Source organism: Leuciscus leuciscus (assembly GCF_965113295.1).
Source record: "Leuciscus leuciscus genome assembly, chromosome: 11".
In the NCBI taxonomy this organism is placed as follows: domain Eukaryota; kingdom Metazoa; phylum Chordata; class Actinopteri; order Cypriniformes; family Leuciscidae; genus Leuciscus; species Leuciscus leuciscus.
The window spans coordinates 22872366-22893860 of record NC_138735.1 but is presented as its reverse complement, the minus strand read 5'-3'; the positions used below and the strand labels follow the sequence as shown (position 1 = coordinate 22893860).

At 40.5% G+C, this 21495-nt stretch overlaps 2 protein-coding genes and 1 long non-coding RNA gene across 9 annotated transcripts in view; 2 read left to right on the top strand and 1 right to left on the bottom strand.

Moving 5' to 3' along the window:
- tnk2a (tyrosine kinase, non-receptor, 2a) overlaps positions 1–21495 on the bottom strand; it is a 31742-nt gene that overhangs the window by 6970 nt on the left and 3277 nt on the right. The window contains exons 1-5 of one of the 6 annotated variants that reach the window (XM_082184050.1): positions 15841–16490; positions 15498–15684; positions 15161–15231; positions 304–510; positions 56–211 (exon numbers count right to left, since the gene is read on the bottom strand). In XM_082184050.1, the coding sequence (XP_082040176.1) occupies positions 56–211; positions 304–510; positions 15161–15231; positions 15498–15684; positions 15841–15888 (669 nt within the window). In that variant the 5' untranslated portion in view covers positions 15889–16490. Of the gene's footprint in view, positions 1–55; positions 212–303; positions 532–15160; positions 15232–15497; positions 15685–15840; positions 16491–21495 lie in introns of those variants that run through there. The other 5 variants (XM_082184052.1, XM_082184048.1, XM_082184051.1 and 2 more) reach the window with 5 other exon arrangements.
- Positions 10169–11163, top strand: LOC309509397 (ecto-ADP-ribosyltransferase 5-like). 2 transcript variants are annotated; one of them, XM_082184057.1, is made up of 3 exons: positions 10169–10273; positions 10349–10586; positions 10674–11163. In XM_082184057.1, exons 1-3 carry the CDS (start codon positions 10223–10225, stop codon positions 11057–11059), a joined length of 675 nt encoding a protein of 224 aa, XP_082040183.1. In that variant the 5' UTR covers positions 10169–10222; the 3' UTR covers positions 11060–11163. The 2 variants fall into 2 exon arrangements, with proteins under 2 accessions (XP_082040183.1, XP_082040182.1); XM_082184056.1 differs by having other exon boundaries at positions 10349–11163.
- Positions 12402–13912, top strand: LOC309509398. Its single transcript, XR_014209891.1, has 2 exons — positions 12402–13423; positions 13678–13912. It is a non-coding gene; the product is annotated as an uncharacterized lncRNA (long non-coding RNA).

Below are 21495 nucleotides of genomic sequence, written 5' to 3'. Positions count from 1 at the left end.
TGTTTTTTTAAAGACACAGAATGCCATTTTTAGTGCTTCAATTCTCATTCCTCACCATCTTCATGGGGTGTGTGAGGACAACACCATATAGACGGATGAGATTGTGGTGGTCCAGGGAGTGCATGGCATTAACTTCCCTTATGAAGTCATCTAGACCTTCACCCTGCTGGTCCAACAGGTCTGTCTTCAGGCACTTTACAGCCACACTCAGCTACAGCACAGGAAGAAACTCGATGCATTATATTCATTTTGCATATGGAAACCTAATCATTACTAGTGATGTTTATCTCCCTTCCCTCTTACCACTCTTCCAGAGGGGGCTTGCCATTCTCCACGTTTCACCACTCCGAAGGAGCCGTCTCCCAGTTTCTCGTAGAGGGTGAGGTCTCTGTCACTGATGAGGCAGGTGAGATCGGCTGGCTGACCGTCTGGTTGAGCTGATGATGGGGATGAGCTGCGGAACACCGCTGGAGTCTGGGAATCGGAGTCAGGACGCTTCCCGGTGAACACCTGCTGGCCCAAGCACAGAGACTACGGCTGAGGGTGATTCCACCTGCCTCTGACTCCAAGATGCAGTAGCTTTTCACACAGTGAGAGCGAGGTGTCATTTATAAACCTGGCAGACATCAGAGATAATCTATGTGAAGCTTAAATGCAGCTATGAGAAAAAAATACTTATTTAAAATCGACATATAAAATCGACATATTTACTAAATCTCCTTCAGTGTTTCACAGAAGAAAGAAAGTCATACAGGTCTGGAATGAAATGGGGATGCGTAAATGATGACAGAATTAGATTTTTTTTTTTTGTGTGATCTATCCCTATATACACAGGCACACGCACACACACACGCACAGTATATATATATAATATAATAATAATAATAATAATAATAATAATAATAATAATAATAATTCATTACATTTATATAGCACTTTTCTCTGCACTCAAAGCGCTTTACATGGAAGGGGGAATCTCCTCAACGTACTCAATGTATATATATACATATTGTGTGTGTGTATATATATATATATATATATATATACTGTATATATATATATATATATAACTGTAAATACAAAAAAAAGTACTAAAACCTAAAACTGAAATAAAAAAAAGAATTACACTTAAATAGCATTAATTTAAAAAAATGAATAAAATGATACAAAAAATTAAACAAAAATTTTTATAATAATAATTATTTGTTATATTTATAATATATAGCGCTTTTTCTGGGTACTCAAAGCGCTTTACATATGGAAGGGGGGAATCTTCTCAACCACCACCAATGTGCAGCCTCCACCTGGATGATGCGAGGCAGCCATATTGTGCCAGAACGCCCACCACAAACCAGCTTATTGGTGGAGAGGAGACAGTGATGAAGCCAATCAGTATATGGGGATTATTAGGAGGCCATGAGGGACAGAATGCCGATGTTACACCCCTACTCTTTTTCGAAAGACATCCTGGTATTTTTAAAAGTTAATATGATGTTCCTGAAACATTCTTTCAAACATCTTTCGAAAGAGTAATAAGAACACAAACTACAACTTTCTTCAGCCACAGCCTTGAACTGAAGATAAAAGACATTAACTCTCTCAAGATCTGATTAAACAACTCCACAAACAGCATTACCAGCTTCACTTATTACTAACCAGACTGACTTTATTTCTGTCACGTCAACAGAAGTTCTTATTGAGAAAGAACAGAGGTTTAGATGTTAATGTCTTATTGAAAATGTTTCATTTGAGGTCACCATCATGGAGATCAGTGTTTGCTTTAGTTGGGCTCTTGACCCTTGACTTTCATTAAGTTTGTGTTTTATCAGTAATCGCAGGTGTTTTTGGAGAACATTTCTGCATTGATTGCACACGTTCCTCCAACGTCAAGAAAACTGGACATTGTTTACGTTCCCAGAACCAACACTGAATATTTGGAGAACATTCTTATAACAAAATTCTGTTAGCTGAGTAAACACGGCAAAAGTCAGATTTTCAAGAAATGTCACCTTTAACAGTAATAAAATGTAAGTTAGACAAACAGTAATATACTGGCAAGACTGTTGCTAGTAGTTTACCTTAAAAACAGTCATGTATTTTAAAAACCTAAGAATCGAATTTACTAAATGAAACAAGTTATTTTCACTCAGATATTAAATTTCCTTGCACTTAGAATTTTTTTTTATTTGAACTCAATAAAATGAGAGTAAACTTTGAAATGAAACGTTATTGTATGTTTTGCACATAGAAGAGATCTGTTAGTGTTTAATGTTCTGTTGGGATGTAAAGTGTTTCTGTCTGTTTTGTGGGTCACCATTGTGTTGAAGAGTAGAGCCTGTGCTTCAGTTCAGGACGAGCAGAGAAACACTGATGATATGATGCAGAGTAGAGCCTAAGCATCAGTTCAGGATGAGCAGAGAAACACTGATGATATGATGAAGAGTAGAGCTTGAGCTTCAGTTCAGGATGAGCAGAGAAACACTGATGATATGATGAAGAGTAGGACAGAGAAACACTGATGATATGATGAAGAGTAGAGCCTGTACTTCAGTTCAGGATGAGCAGACAAACACTGATGACCACTGAACACTGAGAACGTTATCTTTGGCTAGACAGAGATTTTCTTGGGTTGGACTGGAAAGTGACACCCGTGAGTATGTGAGACGCTGTCAATTTTGTGTGGTCAGAAAAAAACCTGAACCAGAAGGGAGGGTCCCGAAAACATCCGAACTGTCAGTCCACTAGAATTAGTCTGTATAGACTTCTGGTCTGCTGAGGATTCTTCTGGCAAGAGCGTTGATGTACTTGTGGTAACGGACCACTTCACGAAAATGGCTAATGCATTTCCGTGCAGGAACCAGTCAAGTCGCTCGTCAATTATGGGACAAGTTCTTTTTTGTTTATGGATTTCCACAAAGAATCCACTCGGACCAAGGAGTGAACTTTGAAAGCAGGTTGATCAAGGAACTGTTGCAGATTGCTGGCATTCAGAAGTCACGAACCACAGCATATCACCCGATGGGCAACGGCCAAGTCGAGAGGTTCAATCGCACCTTGGGTAATATGATCAGGGCATTGCCTCCGAGAGCCAAACAATGCTGCAAACCCTGATGTTGGCTTACAACTGTACGGCCCATGAGCCAACTGGCTTTGCCCGTCAACAACGGCAAACTGAGCATTACAACAAAGACGTCAAAGGCCGAGACATTGAGGAAGGAGACTATGTGTTGCTCGCTAATAAAGGGGAGCATGGACGGTGCAAGCTGGCTGACAAGTGGTGCTCAACCATACATGTTTGGGACTCAACCTTCCTATTTAGCACCAAAACTTTGGAACAATCTTCCTAACATTGTCCGGGAAGCAGACACACTCTGTCAGTTCAAATCTAGACTAAAAACACATCTCTTTGGCCAAGCATACACATAACACATTATAGACTTCTATAATTCAATGTTAGGCTGCATAGTTTAGATCAGCCGGAACCGGGAACACTTCCCATAAATCCTGATGTACTTGGTACATCATAAGAAGGATGGCCTCTATGCTAATATTAGTCTCTCTGTTTATCCTGAGGTTTACCGCAGTCAGCCGGATCCAGGCCGTATCCTGCTCTGATGAAGGACCTGCGCCTGGACACGACGACAACGCTGTCCTGAAGTGTCAACTAGTCTCTCCCCTATGGTGGACCTGCGCCTGAACCCATCCACAACACATCCCTGAAGTGCCAGCCTCATCAGCCCTGTGAAGGCCTCATCGACAAGACAGCCATCGCCACTGATCCTCAACAAACTCGTCTCCATACCGCCGTGATGACTCCGACTTCCAACCAGATGGAAATGGATAAATACTCTGAATGTTCTGATCCAATCTGACTTCTGACCTGTAATGCTGCCTGGATCATAATCATACACTGTTCGTTCGTTGGCCAGAGGAGAACTGGTCCCGACTGAGCCTGGTTTCTCCCAAGCTTTTTTTCTCCATTCTGTCACCTGATGGAGTTTTGGTTCCTTGCCACTGTTGCCTTGGCTTTTGGCTTGCTTAGTTGGAGACATTTAATATTAAACAATATTATTGATCTGCCTTACTTAAGGTAGACGATGACGCATTTTTCTTCTAGAAACAAACTTTGTTGTATTATTTTCATGTATCACTGTGAAGCTGCTTTGATACAATCTGAATTGTAAAAAGCGCTATATAAATAAAGGTGACTTGACTTGACTTGACATGTTGTGGTATCTGTAGATACAAGATACCGTGTAAGGAACACCAGGGCCAATAAGGAGAAGGTGGTTCACAGGAACTTACAACTTACGCGCAAATTTCTTACCTGTTGACGAGAGGGAGGATTGTGTTGAACCAGCTTTCGATGACTCCGGGTCGGACTTTGAGACTGCTGACCATGATCGACAAAACTGTAAATGAATTAGAGGATGCTGGTAATGAGATTGGTGGAGCAGTCATTCTCCAGCTTGTCTATCGAGTCCATCAATAGAAGAGGAAACCAGAGATCCAAGTTTCGGACCAGGATCAGAGCATGCCCTTGATGGAACAGATGTTGAAAGTGAGAGTTCCGCATCTGACCCCTCTGACATGAATGTTGAGGAAGTTGAACGTGACATGGAAGAGTCAATACCACCTGACGGAGTTCCTGGGGAAGTAGTTCAGCCTTCGTCTGAAATGGCTCACACCGTCAGAACAAGGGCTGGCAGATTGATTAAACCAGTTAATAGACCGATTCGAATTATGACCCAGAAAACTTCTTAGGTCAAAAGCCTCTTAAGTGGGAGTTGAGTTCCCCTGTCAGAATTATTCATCTGGGGTACAATAATAGTGGTGATCATTTGAGTATCTTTGAAGTAGTGTTTATGGCACTTCTTTTTGCGGGTGGACACTTGAGAGTCTGGCCAACTTTCTTTTGTCACTCTCCCAGTGAGTTGGGTAACATGTTTGTTGCATGCAAATACTGTGATTTTGTCAGAGGGTGATCACATTCCCAGTGTCGATTAGTCACTAGTATTAGACTAGTTTTGTGAACTTCAGGGGGGTGAATGTAGTAAGTTGGGAAGAGAGAAATATTAATTGTATTTTATTTGTATATGATGAACTTCCCAAAACCGACTTTCGGTATCATTTTCTATTAAATACTTATACGAGTGAGTCATGCAATGTTATTGTGATTATAGGAACTATCAATTAAGGTATTTCATTAAGTGGGACGCTTATCAGTCATCATCAGCTTATCATGCCTTTAAGAGAGTGACCCTGTCCCAAATGGCACACTTCATATGCACTTTCGGTCTTGTGGACTTACAATGGCTGCAGTATGCGTGTCCGTTATGTCCGTGAGACCGTAGGGTGTCCCTTTGTCATTTTAGGTCTCAGAAAGGGTGCGCGCGCACCCTTTGCGGTCGATTTGCGTCCTCGATGCGCACTTTTGCAGAGTCTTAAGTTGAGTAATTTTGTGTTAGTATGGGTCTATATAGGCTAATATATATAATCTAAATGAGAAAAATAATCCCTTCAATGTTGTCAAACAGAATTATCATTTGCGCATGTGCGGTTTTCTAGTGCGTCTACTACGCATGCGTAGAACGGATCGTGCAGGTGGAACGGATCGTGTACCGACAGTCTGCACTGATACAAGCTCCGCAGCAGACTTCTTCCCGACAGTCAAAGCGGAGTTACATCGCGAAAGTGCGGACTCAGAAAAAGAGACAACGCGTGCTTAGGGTGCCATTTGTGACAGGGTAAGTGCGTGAGTCACGTCAGCCTCAGATCGCAAATGGACGGTGGTGAGGCAAGACGCACTTTTTTTCTTCTCACTCTTCCCAGTTACAGTTTTTCTCCATTGGTTTGGCTCATTTCTTGAAACAGAAATTACTTTCTCAAAACTCTAAGATCATTTGGCAAAACAGTCTTACAGTTCAGCACAACACTATAGCTCACTTGCAAAAGCTCATATCTCTCCCAAAACTGTTCACTCATGCTTCAAAACTAAATTTGTTTCCCATATAAAGAGTCAGTGCCACGAAAATGGCAAAGATCCTTCTCAATTGCTTTGGCTCATTTCTTGAAACAGACCGGACGTTCTCAACACTCTTGGTGCTTTTGCCAAAATAACGTGGATGGTTCAGCACAACACCATGGTTCACCTGCAAAAGTTCATACCTCTCCCAAAACAGTTCACTCATGTGTCAAAACTAAATTTCCTTCTCATTTAAACAGTCAGTGCCTCCAAAATGCTTCGTCCCTTTGGCATTGTGTAAGCACTGCAAGTCAAAATGTTTAGATGTTTTGTCACTATGGCAGAGGACCATTGAAATATCCCTCATGTCCAACTTTCAGTCTTAGCCCAGTCCTTCATTGACAATGGTTACTGTACTGTTTTTTGTCTAGCTAACAGAATACAATTGTGTATAAAACTGAAAAAAAGAAATGAGAAATTAGGGTAAGAGTAGACTCCAAGGTTTGAAATCACACATTGCACTCATACTGCCAAGGAAATTGTAACCATTATCATTCACACACATAAAGGAACTTCCATACATCAGAGTAAAAAGAAAATGTTTACAGCATACAGTAATATACTGAACACACAAACAAAAAACAATGAAAATTATGCAGCCTACAGTGCTGTAAATAAAGCTGGAGTTTCACAACTAACAGTTCTTCACTGGTCGCTGTCCTCACCCTCCCTCTCCTGGCCACCGTCCTCACCCTCCTGGCCATCCACACGCTGCTGTCTGTCTGGCCACAGATTCTCGTCCACATCACAGCGTATATTCTCCCTTGCGATGCAACGAGGGAAGAAATGGCACACGCAGCGTCCATTGCATGGAGCATGGACCTCTGATCTTGAGCCCGATGCTCTTGAGCCGATACACTCTCCACCTCCAAGCGGAGAAATACTCCTCAATAGGATTGAGGAAAGGAGAGTAAGGTGGTAGGAACACCATGACCATCCTTGGATGAGTAGTGGACCAGGCCCTGATGAGCGGGCCATGGTGGAAATTCACATTGTCCCATACAATGACATATTGTGGTAGGCGAGGCCCTACGAGGCCTCTCTCATTTTCAGGGATCAAATCAAAATGAAGGCGGTCCAAGAAGATGAGGAGCTTCTGTGTATTGTATGGGCCAAGACTGGGGATGTGAGTGGCCACACCATTCTCAGATATGGCAGCACACATAGTTATATTGCCCCCTTGCTGGCCTGGGGCCCGGTGGCCAATATTATTTGATATATATACATATATGGTATTCAAGGTATTATGTTCTTGACTAATTTTGACAATTGAACAGACTATTGTGCATGTGATGACTTATACAATGAAATGACGCTGACACGTTTTGGAGCGAACAACCATTAGACTGAGAATCAACAATCAGTTTAGATCAGCAATATCTATTCACTTGGAAATTGTGCTAAATGTAGGCTACCTGTACTTAATAATTTGCAAAGATGTACTGAGACATTGAGACATGTACTTAGACATTTGCAATTTGATGAAATGAATGAGAAATTCAATTCTGTTGTGAACAATTGCCAAGTGGTTTGGAGGTTTGTCCATGTTGTTTTGAGAATGTCATTTCTGTTTCAAGAAATGAGCCAAACCAATGGAGAAAAACTGTAATATTGTGTATAACGCGGAAAGAGGTTGCCGCAACGGATAACATTCTGATCAAATTGTCCCATATGTTTCCAGGGTCAATAAATACAGTCGTTTTGAAGCCAGCCTGCTGTCTGCTGTTGGAATTCCTTATGTACAGAAGTGGACCTGCTACACGCGCACACGAGAGAAAAGCGCTCTTCATTTGTATTATTCCTCGATAAAATAGCAAAAATAATCAGCGTCATTGCACCTAATTTATTTTCACTGACTGCGAGATAGGCCTATGATGGTCTTTTGGTGTATTTTTGTTTTTGTTTTGTTTGTTTGTTGATGAATAGGCTTCTGTTCCAACGTCTGCAATATGAAATATAGGCTATATTGTTGTCCTCTCTAATTTTTACTTTTGATTCTATTTTTCTGTTCTAAAAGTTAGTTTTATTCTGTTTAAAATTTACTATTACATATTCAATTTTTTCTTTCGTTAAATTTAACCAGTTCTGCTGCTTTAAGTACATCAAGCTTCCATTGAAAGGGTGGTTCACCTACAGGGGTTCAAGCTGCAGGACTGCCCCATGACTTAAAAAACATTATCAGCAAGATGATAGAAAACTGTACATTTCTTATCTATTACCACCCACTGCCACTTATACCAACGACGGAAAGAAGTGCAGCAAAATACGTGGGAGAATGTTGCTGTAGTCTGACAACATTGTATTGCAATAGGTAGCACTTCTTAGTCAATACCGAATCAAAACTAGTTTTGAGAGGTTTTAATTGAGAGGTTTTAATTACAATTTCTGTTTATATTTTCCATCATTTTGCGAGAAACTGGTGATAAAGGAAAATGCCACGTCGCTATATTGAAAATATTTCCATCTTAAGCCATGAAGGTGAGTCAGTGGATATCATATCACACAAGCAATGTGCAAACTTTGCATGAGAGTTCTGCCAGTGAAGAAGTCTCAAACGCCGGTCAATTATTCACTATGATTCACATTTCATGTGCGTCATTTTCTGTAATAATAGCATTAAATACATTACTTAATAAATTAGTAAATACACAAAAAGATAAATAAACCAGTAACAAGCAAACTTAAACTCATTTGCTTAAAAGTTCTACAAATAATTTGCTGATGCAGGTACAAAAAGACTCTTGATTTCTTGAAAAGTTCAAGTCACTTCTCTTTCAAGGCATCTGACCTCTTCTCTTTTCCCATTTTTGACTTTAAAGGAACCGTATGTAAGATTGTGGCCAAAACTGGTACTGCAATCTACTACTGTAGAGCGGTGTATCCCCTCCCCCTCCCCCCTGACTCGAGGATGCCAGTTAGGCTGCAGGATCCAGCAGGAACGTAGGCTGCTACAACGAGCTTCCAATGGCAAGTGACGATTCCTACACGGTAAGTTTTTTTTTCTGTTAATTATGTTTATGCTTCATGAGAGATGTTTTGCGTATTTCGGATTCATAACGAGGTCTTTTAGGTTTCGTAACGTTAGACATTTTTTATCCGACACGTTTGTAGCTGCAGCTGTGGTAACTAGTGCAGAGCTGGCAACCCGGATGCCGAAACACTACTGACTTCGTGATTAGTAGATAGGTGGAGGGTGGAGCTTCAGGCCAAAACACAACATGACAACATCGACATCAGTTGAGGGCTGCAACTTCACTTTTAAATGACAATATCCTGGCCGGACTACTGTTGTCAGAGATATAAGTATTTGAAATGAACATGATTTCTTAATGTCTAGTGACATATCAGGGCCATTTTATGATTAATTGAAATACATTTCTTACATACGGTTCCTTTAAACACCTCAATTTGATCTCCAACTTTCAACCATTAAAAATGCAGTTCCAAAAACGCTCTGGTATGATTAAGAGAGGAGGATGCAAATTTCAAATTTATTCAGAACAAACCTTGTTCAGAACATCCTTATCACTTCTTTTTCCTACATGTGTCAGATAACACATGAGGATTCAAATGAACCTAAATAAATGTCCCTCTCTTTTACTGCTTAACTTTGGAACCACAATACATTTTTAAGCATGTATAGTCTTTAATCTCCTTCACATTTCTGATATGAAATAAAGGTAATTTGTATCCTCTTGTCTTATCTGACACATGTAGGAAAAAGAAATGAACTGGACTGTCACAGTCCAGTCTACTACCTTCTATAATGACAAGTAATTTTTTTATCAAACTGACATCTCAGAACGCGCTCATTATAACCGGTATAAAAAGCCTGCTTTCCCAAGATCACTGTTGTCATCCGGCTGTGAGCAACTGCCTGATCTTCCTCTCTCATCAGTGATCCTGAGCTCCTGAAAACAACTGAGGGAATCTGAGACAAGTAAGACAAGTAAATTCACAAGTCATTTTGGGGGTGTGGTAAAAGGTCAATATAACAGTTTCGTCAGATTCTCCTTTCTGACAGAATATGCTTGCTCTACAGATTTAGTAGTGGTGGAAACTGTTCAGTTGTGTAAATCTATGCACATATTCCTAACTGAGTCATAGATTTAGTATTTGTGAAAGGCTGTTGTCTTTCAGCATCTGCACTTCACTACATCTACTACTGGATCATATGAGGGATTTGACTGAATCAAGATGCTGCTGATCATTGAAGCACTTCTTTTCATTTTAACGGCTCTAGGACAGGTGAGCTTGTGTTTGAGTATGATTATTACATGTATGAATAATGATGACTGATCATTATGATTCCTGTCGCTGCAGGATCACAGAGCTTCTGCTGCATATCCATTGGATATGGCTTTGGATTCTGTCGATGATCAATATGATGGTTGTAGAGAGAACATGAAACACCTGGAAAATCTGACAAAGGAAATGTTTCTCAATGATTTTAATTCTGATTATCAAGAAGCTGAAAAAAATGCAAAACCAGAAAATAACTTAAAAAAGATTCATTCAATTGCCATTTATGTGTACACTAACAATCAGTCTACAGTATTTAGTAAGTTCAATAGAGCCATTCGTACTGAGAAAAAAATATACAAAGATGGGAATTTCAAATGGTATTCACTTCAATTTCTGTTGACAGAAGCAATACAGATTCTGAAGAAAAATACAGAAGCAACACAGGAAAAATGCAATACAACTTATCGTGGCACAACAGTGGAATTTGATAAAGATGTTAAGAACAAAGAGGTTCGTTTCGGCTCATTTACGTCCTCCTCTTTTGAAAAAGAAATAGCAAAAGATTTTGGAACTAAGTCTTGTTTTGAAATCTACACGTGTGAAGGTGCTGATGTGATAAAATATTCTAAGATTCCTAAACAGAAAGAGGTGCTGATTCCTCCATATGAGATATTTAAAGTTACTGATGTCAAGAAAATAAGAGATCAGAAAGATCTCTGGTGTGAGACTCTTTACACCTTGAAATCCTCTGGGAAAAAAAGTTACCTGAACTGTCGTGTTGATAATTGAGAGATGAAAAAAATCTTCTTTCATTGCATTTCTATTGATTGAAAGTTACTTTCATTATAAAATGTGATGGCTTGATTAATTCTGAATGCTAATCAATCTTTACAAGTTAAAGGTCCCATGACATGCTACTTTTTGTAGGCTTTAATATAGGCCTTAGTGGTCCCTAGTACTGTATCTGAAATCTCTTTCCAAAAATTCAGCCTCGGTGCAGAATTATAGCCACTACAAGCCAGTCCCAGAATGAGCTTCCTTCAGACAGGCCGTTTCGGTGTCTGTAGCTTTAAATACTAATGGGGAGGAGAAAGGCGGCGCAAGGTGGAGGGTGGGTGTGGCCTTGACCATCTTGCGCAACGGTACCGTGGCGTGCATGTTTACGTTGGATATAGCAATGGCACGAAGACACGCAGTCTTTCAAGCATTTCAGTTTGACCCAGAATCTGATCCAGATGGAGAAGCAACGGATGAAGAAGTTGCAACTCAGCGGCTCCAGCAGGACGTTTCCGAATGGTTAGTTTAAAATATTATGTCTGGATACGGTACTTTATTCGGATGGTTTACAGTTATTATCATGTAGCTAACGCTAACCTACTGTTGCCTTTTCATGAGAGATCTGTAACGTCTGTATTTATCTTATTACAATTACATCAAGCTCTGCGATCTTGAAATGCGGATATCGCGCGCGCCATATAACCAACAGGAAAACGGTTATCCAAATAACAAAGACATGTACAACACTCGCGTTACAGTGTGTGTATTCAGTATCACACACATAAACTGCATAGCTGCATAGCTAATGTTACAGCCACATTCTACGTGTAAAATCTAGGTAACCATAAACAGTAAAGCAACACACTTATATATCATTAGTTGACTTACTTGTCCGAGGTGTGTAGCTGAGCCAAAGAGAGTGATCCAGACTTTAGTTTCAGACGTTCAGCAAGCCCAGCTCTGTATTGACCCTTCGGTGTTCATTTGTACATCCAATTATTGAGCAATTGTTATGCTTCGCTCGCTCAAAAGCCATGATATCTCTCGTGGACAAACTAAAATCGCGCGCGTTCCTACTTCCTAGCGCATTTTCTCATGGGCGGAAAATATTCTCTGGGCGGGCAAAGCAGAGACCGGGGAGGTAACATTTCCTCCTTATGACGTCATAAGGAGGAGATTCAAGATCAGCGCGTATGAGCCTCCATTTTCTCAAAGGCAGAGAAAGATAGCAAAAGCTCGATTTACACCGATTGAAATTTTTAGAAACTTGGGGACCATATACAGGCTAGGGGAACTCATATTAATGTTAAAAAACCTCAGAAAGTGAAAATTTCATGTCATGGGACCTTTAAGTAAATCAACACTAAAGCTTTGTACTGTATGGTGAACAGTTATCAATAATATATTTCTGTTTTTGAAACACTTTTGTGCTGAAAGTGCTCATTTGCTATTTCCCAAAACGTAATTGTCTTCTTTTGATTTTCTTTGCCAGTTTTCACATGTATCACATGTAACTCTGCAATTTCACATGTAAACTCTATCTAAAGCATGTGTTTTAATGTTGCATGAATATATTATATGAAACACAGTTTAAATTGTAATATCTGGAATTTTACATCTTTATGAGATTAACAGATGACTTTTGTCTTAGTAAAGCAGCTAGACTCACTTCATGTTGATGCACGGGTCTTCCCTTATGAAAAGAAAATATATTTCCATAGATTTATGATCAATAAATTAAATGGTTTAAATGTATTGAAAAATGTGATATCCCAAGATTGCGCCGGTGTATGAGGCATGCCGTCTGTTCCTTGGCGTATTTGTCTTTATTTAGTTTGCTGCTGTGTGTCCTACTGTCATGAGTCAACCAGCTGTGTAACCTATGAAAAATATATGAAATAATATATTGTGTTGACCCCCAGGAATCGGCGGCCGTACCGGCATTTTTTTCTCAGCAACTCAAAATACTCCATCGATTTTTCCACCCCAGGCTCATTCGAAAAAAGTGCCTGAAGCAACATTTTTTGCAAAACGCAAAATATGTTTCATCGTGTACGTTTCATGACAGTTTCAAAGTGAAATGTCCAGTAAGTGGCGCTAAAAGTGATTTGGTGATCAGTGATTTTTCTGGAACGTTTTATTACATTGGTGTTTGTACGTTTCACTGCAGTTCTGAATTGAAATGTCCGGTGAGCGGTGCTAAAAGATTAACGCTCCATCACGTTTTAAAATAACGTACACCTACACTAAACCCTGCCCTAAACCTACCCAATAGTGTTAACAAAAGCAAATGTGACACACAAATGTAATCGTAACCATGGCATTTTAGTTTTGTTTTGAACTTGAGCTCTTATATCGTAACTCGTCTTTCACAGGGTTTGTACCTGAGCTCTCCGCATCACAAGTACAATTCTGTACCAGGTGAGCAATCGAGCAAGCTTATTCATCAGTAAAACTGAACATATGGAGCTGGTTAAGTGATGCAAACTCCAAAATATATTCGTTTACAAATCATGCACTATGGTAAAATGTGTTTTGAGGTCATAACATAATTGTGTAAGAAGCTGCATGAAAACAAGTCTTTATTAATCCATTATCTGCCCCTGTATTATAATTGTGTGTGAAAACAGTGCTTGCTGTTTTACTGCCTCTAGTGTTCATTACTTTTAGAAACTGCAGTGATATGTACGTATTGGTACGTATTTTGCGTTTCGCAAAAATGTTGCCGCAGAAACGGTTTTCCAATGAGCCTGTGTTGGATTTTTATACATCATTTGAAAATGTTAAGTGTCTACTTTTTTTTGTATATGCTCACAATAATAACAAATTGTTATGCTTTTCGCAAAATAAAGAAAACAAACATGATTCGCATTCTGCCGTCTCTCTCATTGAAGTTACCTGTGAACTGAATGCTTGCCACACAGACATGAGAGATGTGTCTTTAGAAAACATCTCAGGTTATGACTGTAACCTATGTTCCCTGAGAACAGGGAACGAGACACTGCGTCAGAGCGCTATGGGGAAATCCTTCACGTGAACCGGTGTCTGAAACGCTTATCTAATCATGGCAATCCTATTGGCCGGCGACAACCTATGACATCATCACTAGTGCAACCCGGAAGTATATAAGGGGAGCCTGGAGAACATGTCAACGAGTTATCATCTGAGGAGACTGTTCAGCAGGCATCCCCGAGGCATGGCGGGAAGACGCAGTGTCTCGATCCCTGTTCTCAGGGAACATAGGTTACAGTCGTAACCTGAGACGTTCCCTTTCGAAAGGGAACTCGCACTGCGTCAGAGCGCTGTGGGGAACGATCTACCCACGCTGCCATGCTGAGGGGAGTGCATGCCAAATTATGGCTGTGACAAAAGACGTCAAAAAACGGCAGTTTCGCTGAAACGCCAAAAATACTCCACCTTCGCGTCACATACAGGCTTTCAGTGACAGTATTCCCTACGGCCACTGCCCGAGCTTCATGCTAAGCAAGGAAGTAACTTTGTGCTTCACACAAAGGACTTGACCCAGAGCCAGCTCAAGGGCATGGATACCACAGCTCGACTTTAGAGGGGGGTTCCTTTAAGGACCACAGAGAGTCAGGACCTCGGTTTAATGTCTCATCACGAAGGACGGTGCTTTTTGACAGTATAGTGTCCCCATAACTATACTGAGGTGTTAGGACCCACACAGACCACAGGGTGAGTGCCCCCTGCTGGCCTCACTAACACCTCTTCCAGCAGCACCCAGGTTTTCCCATGAGGCCTATGCAGGGACTAACCAGGCTCAGCCCTGCTTAGCTTCAGTGAGCAACCAGTCATATCACCCTGTAATATAATAAAACTAAAATAACACTAATATATATATATATATATATATATATATATATATGTGCGTGTGTGTGTGTATATGTGTGTGTATACATTATATATATATATATGTGTGCGTGTGTGTGTGTATATGTGTGTGTATACATTATTATATATATATGTGCGTGTGTGTGTGTATATGTGTGTGTATACATTATATATATATATATATATATATATATATATATATATATATATATATATATATATATAATATAGGCATTTTTCATTTCAGGATCCACACCATACCTTGCTCATCCATGACTTCCGTTTGCACATGGCCCTTCTCCTTTTCACTGCCTCCCACAGCCGTCTCTGACCTGCGGAGCCAGAGAGGGATGAAAAATATATAATAAGATATAATAATATAATACATTATAATATAATGTAATGTAATGTAATATAATATAATATAATATAATATAATATAATATAATATAATATAATATAATATAATATAATATAATATTCACCTCATCTTTTTAAAATTATATTATATACCCAAATAAAATAAGTAATTTAATAATAATTTAATGAATTCTTCCAACATTCAAAACTCCTCTCACACAGTTAAAACACATGCAACCCCACTCACCTGGGCGGCCCATGCCGATCTTTTCAAGGTCCTCATTTTTGACATAGTCAAAGTGTGAGAGACGTGTGACATTGAGGTCATCACGGATACGCAGAAAATACTGCTGGAGCTGCACGTCAGTGAGCAGCTCCATGAGCCACTCCGTACCCTCGTCAGACTGCATGTCTTCACCGTCCGGCTGCACACACACAACATAAGCATTAACAATATTATCCTCCACAGTTCTGCTTCTCAAGTAAATCTGTTATTTTAAGGACATTTCCTGTAACACAAACAAAACAAATTATTTAATTTTTTTTGCTGTGCAGATGAAACAGTACACAGCATCTTTTACCTCGTCTTTTACATTATTGTGTCGCTGGTAGTCTGAGACTGCCGCCATTTGTGCATGGAAAGCAGTGCTTTCAGGGAGTGTGTGTATGAGTGAACTGCACTCCCTCGGGGTGTGTCCTGTTTTCACAGTAAACTGACAAGCGTCTCCTCTAATCTGCAAGATATATTTCTTTGATTCTTCAACCTCCCATCAGCCGCAACATGAAGCTAAAGTCAAGAATAGCATGTGTAATCTGATTCTTCGCCGAAAAAATAGTTGCAGTCTCATGTGAAACTGTGTCTTCTGTTGCAAAACCTCTGCCCAGCCTCCTGAGACTTAGTGTGAAAGATTATTCCCACCCTTTTGGATGAATGAATCAGTGCGCACAGTGCCTTAAATCCAGTTCATTGCAGTCCTGTCCTGTCTTCCAAACATGTCAAGATCCATCTTCTGTCTCATTTCCTTAAGTCTCAGTCAGATGAATAAAAAGGTCACAGCTTGTTAACGGTAAAGCATTTCCATACTAGTGTTTTTTTTTTCCAGAAGCAGAATTTTGCTTTCTCTTGCTGAGTCACTGCGAGGTGCAGTGCGAGTGAGGCAGACCTCAAGACACAATCCTTAAGCAGTATTGCAGTACAAAACAGAATGTGCTCAACATCGCACAGCTTAACCTCGCCCACAAAAAAAAAGAAAAAAAAAAAAGGGTTATATTGATGTGTCAACATCATTGTACAAATCCTTTGTTTTATTTGTGGCCGTTTTTCTAGAGACAGGAAATTACTGAAATAGGATTAGGAAACGTCTCTAGCCGGATTCAAACTCACAAAAGTGTCACCACACTACATGCCTGAGTATGTGCACTATAACGGACGGATGTATAGATAGACAAATGGATGGATGGATGGATGGATGACTGACCAATCAGAATCAAGTATTCCAGAGAGTTGTGTAATATATATAGAGAGAGACAAAAAGGGTGTCAAAACGTCATTGATTCTATTGGGGAAATGTACATCCACTTATGGAGCAGTAAATCAGGACGTTTACCCATTCACTACTGATTTATGCAGCTCTTTCGAAAGAAAGAGAGTGGGGAAAGGTGTAGAGAGAATGTGATTGTGAGTTGCCTAAACACCCTGAATTAAAACAGCCCACACACGTGCATATTTATTCACACTTTTTCACGAAACACGTAAACCATCATAAATCACCCGCTGAGTGTGACAATGACGCATTAACCCTTGGCAACTAGAGCATGACTAAGAGGAGCAGACAAAATGCCACATGGCATCTCTTTCCCTTCTAGAGATCCTCTACGCACAAATATGAGGATTTCCAATACAGGACACTGTCGTAGGAGACAGGGTAGGTGGATATGTCCACCCTCTGAAACTCTGATACTGTGAGATATTATATATGTATGCAACAGACTCACACTGGCCTTATATAGTGCCTTATATAGTGCCTTATATAGTGACTTTGGATAAAAGTGCTCAGCTACTGTTCGGACGCTCTTGCTTACTGCTCCGCGTTTTGCTCTATCGCTTTTACATTTTATCTCCTATTTTTTCTATATTTTATTTCCTTTATTTTATTTCCTTTTATCACCTAATTTTAACTTCAGCAAATCAGCACAGTGCTCATACGACAAAGTTTGGATTACTACAAAAACTGAGAATTCTTTTACCCGACCAGCTTACATACCGGGAAAGGAAAACACAACTGTCTGCCTACAAGGATAAGAGAGAAAATGCCTCTTCTGGAATCTACTTGCTGCACTAACTGCCACAGACTTTTACAAAGGATTGCAGTTCTAGAAACAAAGTTATTTACGGGACCACCAAACCAGACGGAACACACAACAGAGCTTCGTCATGGACACCCTCAGCATATAGCCGGTGAGTCCCATGAAACTAGTACTCCTCGACAGGTAGAGAAACAAGCCGATCGACTTACTAATCGATGGCACAAACAGGGAGCGAGACCCAAAGGCACTCGAGACATCAGATTGTCACGAGCCCCACATATTACCGCAGTAGCATCCTCTACCCCAGATACAGCTCTGACAAGGATTGCAAACACTGGTCTGCTACCACTGCCTATACATCTTGAGAACAGATTTGAAGTACTAATGAATGTAAATGAGGAATCCACAAATGTGATGAATGTGATCGAACACAGACTGAATAGGCCAGTAGCTAACACTGATGCTAACTGGCGCTCAAGGTCGAGCAGACAGCGGCACTCAGCTCAGAGCGCAGCCGAGCCCAGGACTCTGATAGTGGGGGACTCCATAATCAGAAACATTAGCAGCAGGGATACAACTACGTGCTGCCTTCCACAAGCAACAACTTCTGATATAAACAGGGAACTTCAGAACATTCTGATGAAACATAAGACTGCTAATCGACTCATCATACATGTGGGGAAGAATGATATTCATAAAGAGCAGTCAGAACTCCTTAAGAAGGATTTCAATAAACTTTTTGAAACACTTAAAAGACTGAAAGTTCAAACATTCATCAGTGGACCACTCCCAGCAAGAGGAACAAACAGGTTTTCACGGTTGCTTGGGCTAAATACATGGCTGCAAAAAACCTGCAATATAAAAGGAGTAAACTTCATTGACAATTTCAATCTTTTCTGGAGTCAACGACAACTGTTTCATCGGGATGGCCATCACCCAAACAAACTTGGTTCAAGAGTGTTAAAGGACAATATCTACTTCTCCCTAAATCATCCTTCTGCGGTTTGTGCCAATCCACTCAATCTGAACGGCACACACACACCTGGACACAGTATGAATGACCACGGGACTTCACTTCAGCAGCAAAATGGACATGATAACACCACTCCGCCACAACAACCTCTGCTCACGGACACAATCTCAGCTGAGCCCTGCCCAGAGAGCTCACCACAGACAGCCATATCAGAACTGCTTGAAGATTCAGCACCCAAGGACGACTTCCTGGAAAACAGCCAGGGAAGCCAGGACAGCATATTACAGCCTCCTATAACACCAGAGCAACAGCCCCTTTCACCAGACACTTTCTCCCTCTCCCCTGCAACGCCATTACTGTGCTTCTCACAGAAAATGGAAGAACTGGTGCATGCTGGAACCAGACTATCCCACTCTTTTGCTGCAAGCCCCCAGATACCAACTAAAAAAAGACAGGCACCACTACCACCAAAGCCTGCAGGCCCACCTCGCCCTATCCCTCCTGTGAGAGCTCTTCGGCCTCTGCCACAACGCCAGGGCCCACACCCTCCTCCTTCTGCTCGAGGTGAACCAAAAACAACTGATACCAGCTCTCAGTGATATGTGTCGGGTCCCCGTTTTGATAACAGTAACTTTCTCAAATGTTTACAAAACAAGCGGGAACCCAGTGTGCCTGTATCTTTCTCTATTGCTGTTCTATTACATGATAGAAAGTCTAAGGCCTTCAATAGCCGTACAGCAAACCCAACTAATCTGGTGCCTATTACACGTCAAACTAATATTGCTGGGGGGAAAAGTAAGTCTGTTAAGTTAGCTCTTTTAAACATTCGCTCACTTAAAAATAAATCACTTCTAGTCAACGACTTAATAACCACAAACAACCTGGATTTTATGCTTCTAAATGAAACCTGGCTAGAATACAGCTGCAGTGCAACAATCCTCAATGAAACAGCCCCTCCTAACTTTACTTTTATGAGTGTCTGCAGAGCTGTTAAGAGAGGTGGGGGTCTAGCTGCTCTTTTTAAAGATATCTATCAATGTAAGCAAATATCATTTGGGAATTACTTGTCTTTCGAATATCTGGGTATTGTGTTAAAAGGTGCTCCACGCATTTTACTTCTCATTATTTACAGGCCTCCAAAATACTCTCCAGCCTTTGCTGAGGACTATACAGAACTGTTATCAACAATTACCTCAGAGTTTGACTGTTTTGCCATTGCTGGAGATTTTAACATTCACATAGATAATGCAGAAAACAATATGGCAAAAGAAATCAAAACTGTTTTAAAAACTTTTGATCTGACTCAGCATGTACATGGACCCACACACAATCATGGACACACTCTAGATTTACTTATCAGTAAGGGTCTAAACATTTCATCGATTGTTATTAAGGATGTAGCACTGTCTGATCATTTCTGTATTTTCTTTGATATATTGATCTCTCCTGCCACTGAAGCTAGATCTGTGTCTGTCAAGAAGAGATGCTTAAATGAGAACACTAGTGTCCTATTTATGAAGGCTATATCTTTAACACCAAGCATATCTGCAGACTCTGTTGATTTTCTCCTTGATTCTTTTAACTCAAAAGTTAAAGGTGTAATTGATGATATTGCTCCTGTGAAAGTCAGGAAGAAGAGTGGCAGACAAAAGGCACCTTGGAGAAACTCAACAGCAGTGCAAAATATGAAAAGACAATGCAGAAAAGCAGAGCGCATGTGGCGGAAGACAAAACTTGTAGTCCATTATAACATCTACAAAGACAGCCTGCATGCTTTCAATATGGAACTAGGCAAAGCTAGACAGACTTTCTTCTCAAATATTATAAACAGTAATTTAAACAACACACGCACTCTTTTTGCTACTGTAGAGAGACTGACAAACCCCCCAAGCCAGATTCCCAGTGAAATGCTCTCAGACAGCAAGTGCCGTGAGTTTGCTTCTTTCTTCTCTGAGAAAATCAATACTATCAGAAAGGTGATCAGCACATCCTTGACTTGCGCTGGGGTCAGACAGATCAAACCACCTGAGAAAGTAGTTACTATGTCTGATTTCAAAGAAATTGATGGCAAAATTTTGGAAGAAACCGTACAGCACCTTAAAACATCAACCTGCGCTCTTGACACACTTCCCACATCGTTTTTCAAAAGTGTGTTAAACAGTTTAGAAGCAGATCTTCTAGAAGTGGTAAATGCTTCACTTCTCTCTGGGAGTTTTCCAAACTCCCTAAAAACTGCAGTTGTCAAGCCCCTCCTGAAAAAGAGCAATCTGGATAAGACCATATTAAGCAACTATAGACCGATCTCAAATCTTCCATTCATAGGCAAGATCATTGAAAAAGTTGTCTTCAATCAGCTGAACAAATTCTTAAGCTCGAATGGATACTTTGACAATTTTCAATCTGGTTTCCGACCGCACCACAGCACAGAGACAGCGCTCATAAAGATAATAAACGATATTCGCTTAAATACTGATTCAGGCAAATTATCAGTGCTGGTACTACTCGACCTCAGTGCTGCATTTGACACTGTCGATCACAAAATACTTCTGGACAGGCTGGAAAACTGGGTGGGGCTTTCTGGGATAGTCCTAAAATGGTTCAGGTCATACTTAGATGGGAGAGGTTATTATGTGAGTATAGGAGACCATAAGTCTGAGTGGACATCCATGACATGCGGAGTCCCTCAAGGCTCAATTCTTGCGCCACTCCTGTTTAACCTGTATATGCTCCCAATGAGCCAAATAATGAGAAATAACCAAATCTCTTACCACAGCTATGCAGACGACACACAGCTGTACTTAGCCCTATCGCCCAACGATTACAGCCCCATTGACTCCCTGTGCCAATGCATTGATGAAGTCAACAGTTGGATGTGTCAAAACTTTCTTCAGTTAAACAAAGACAAAACTGAAGTCATTGCGTTTGGAAACAAAGATGAAGTTCTCAAGGTGAACGC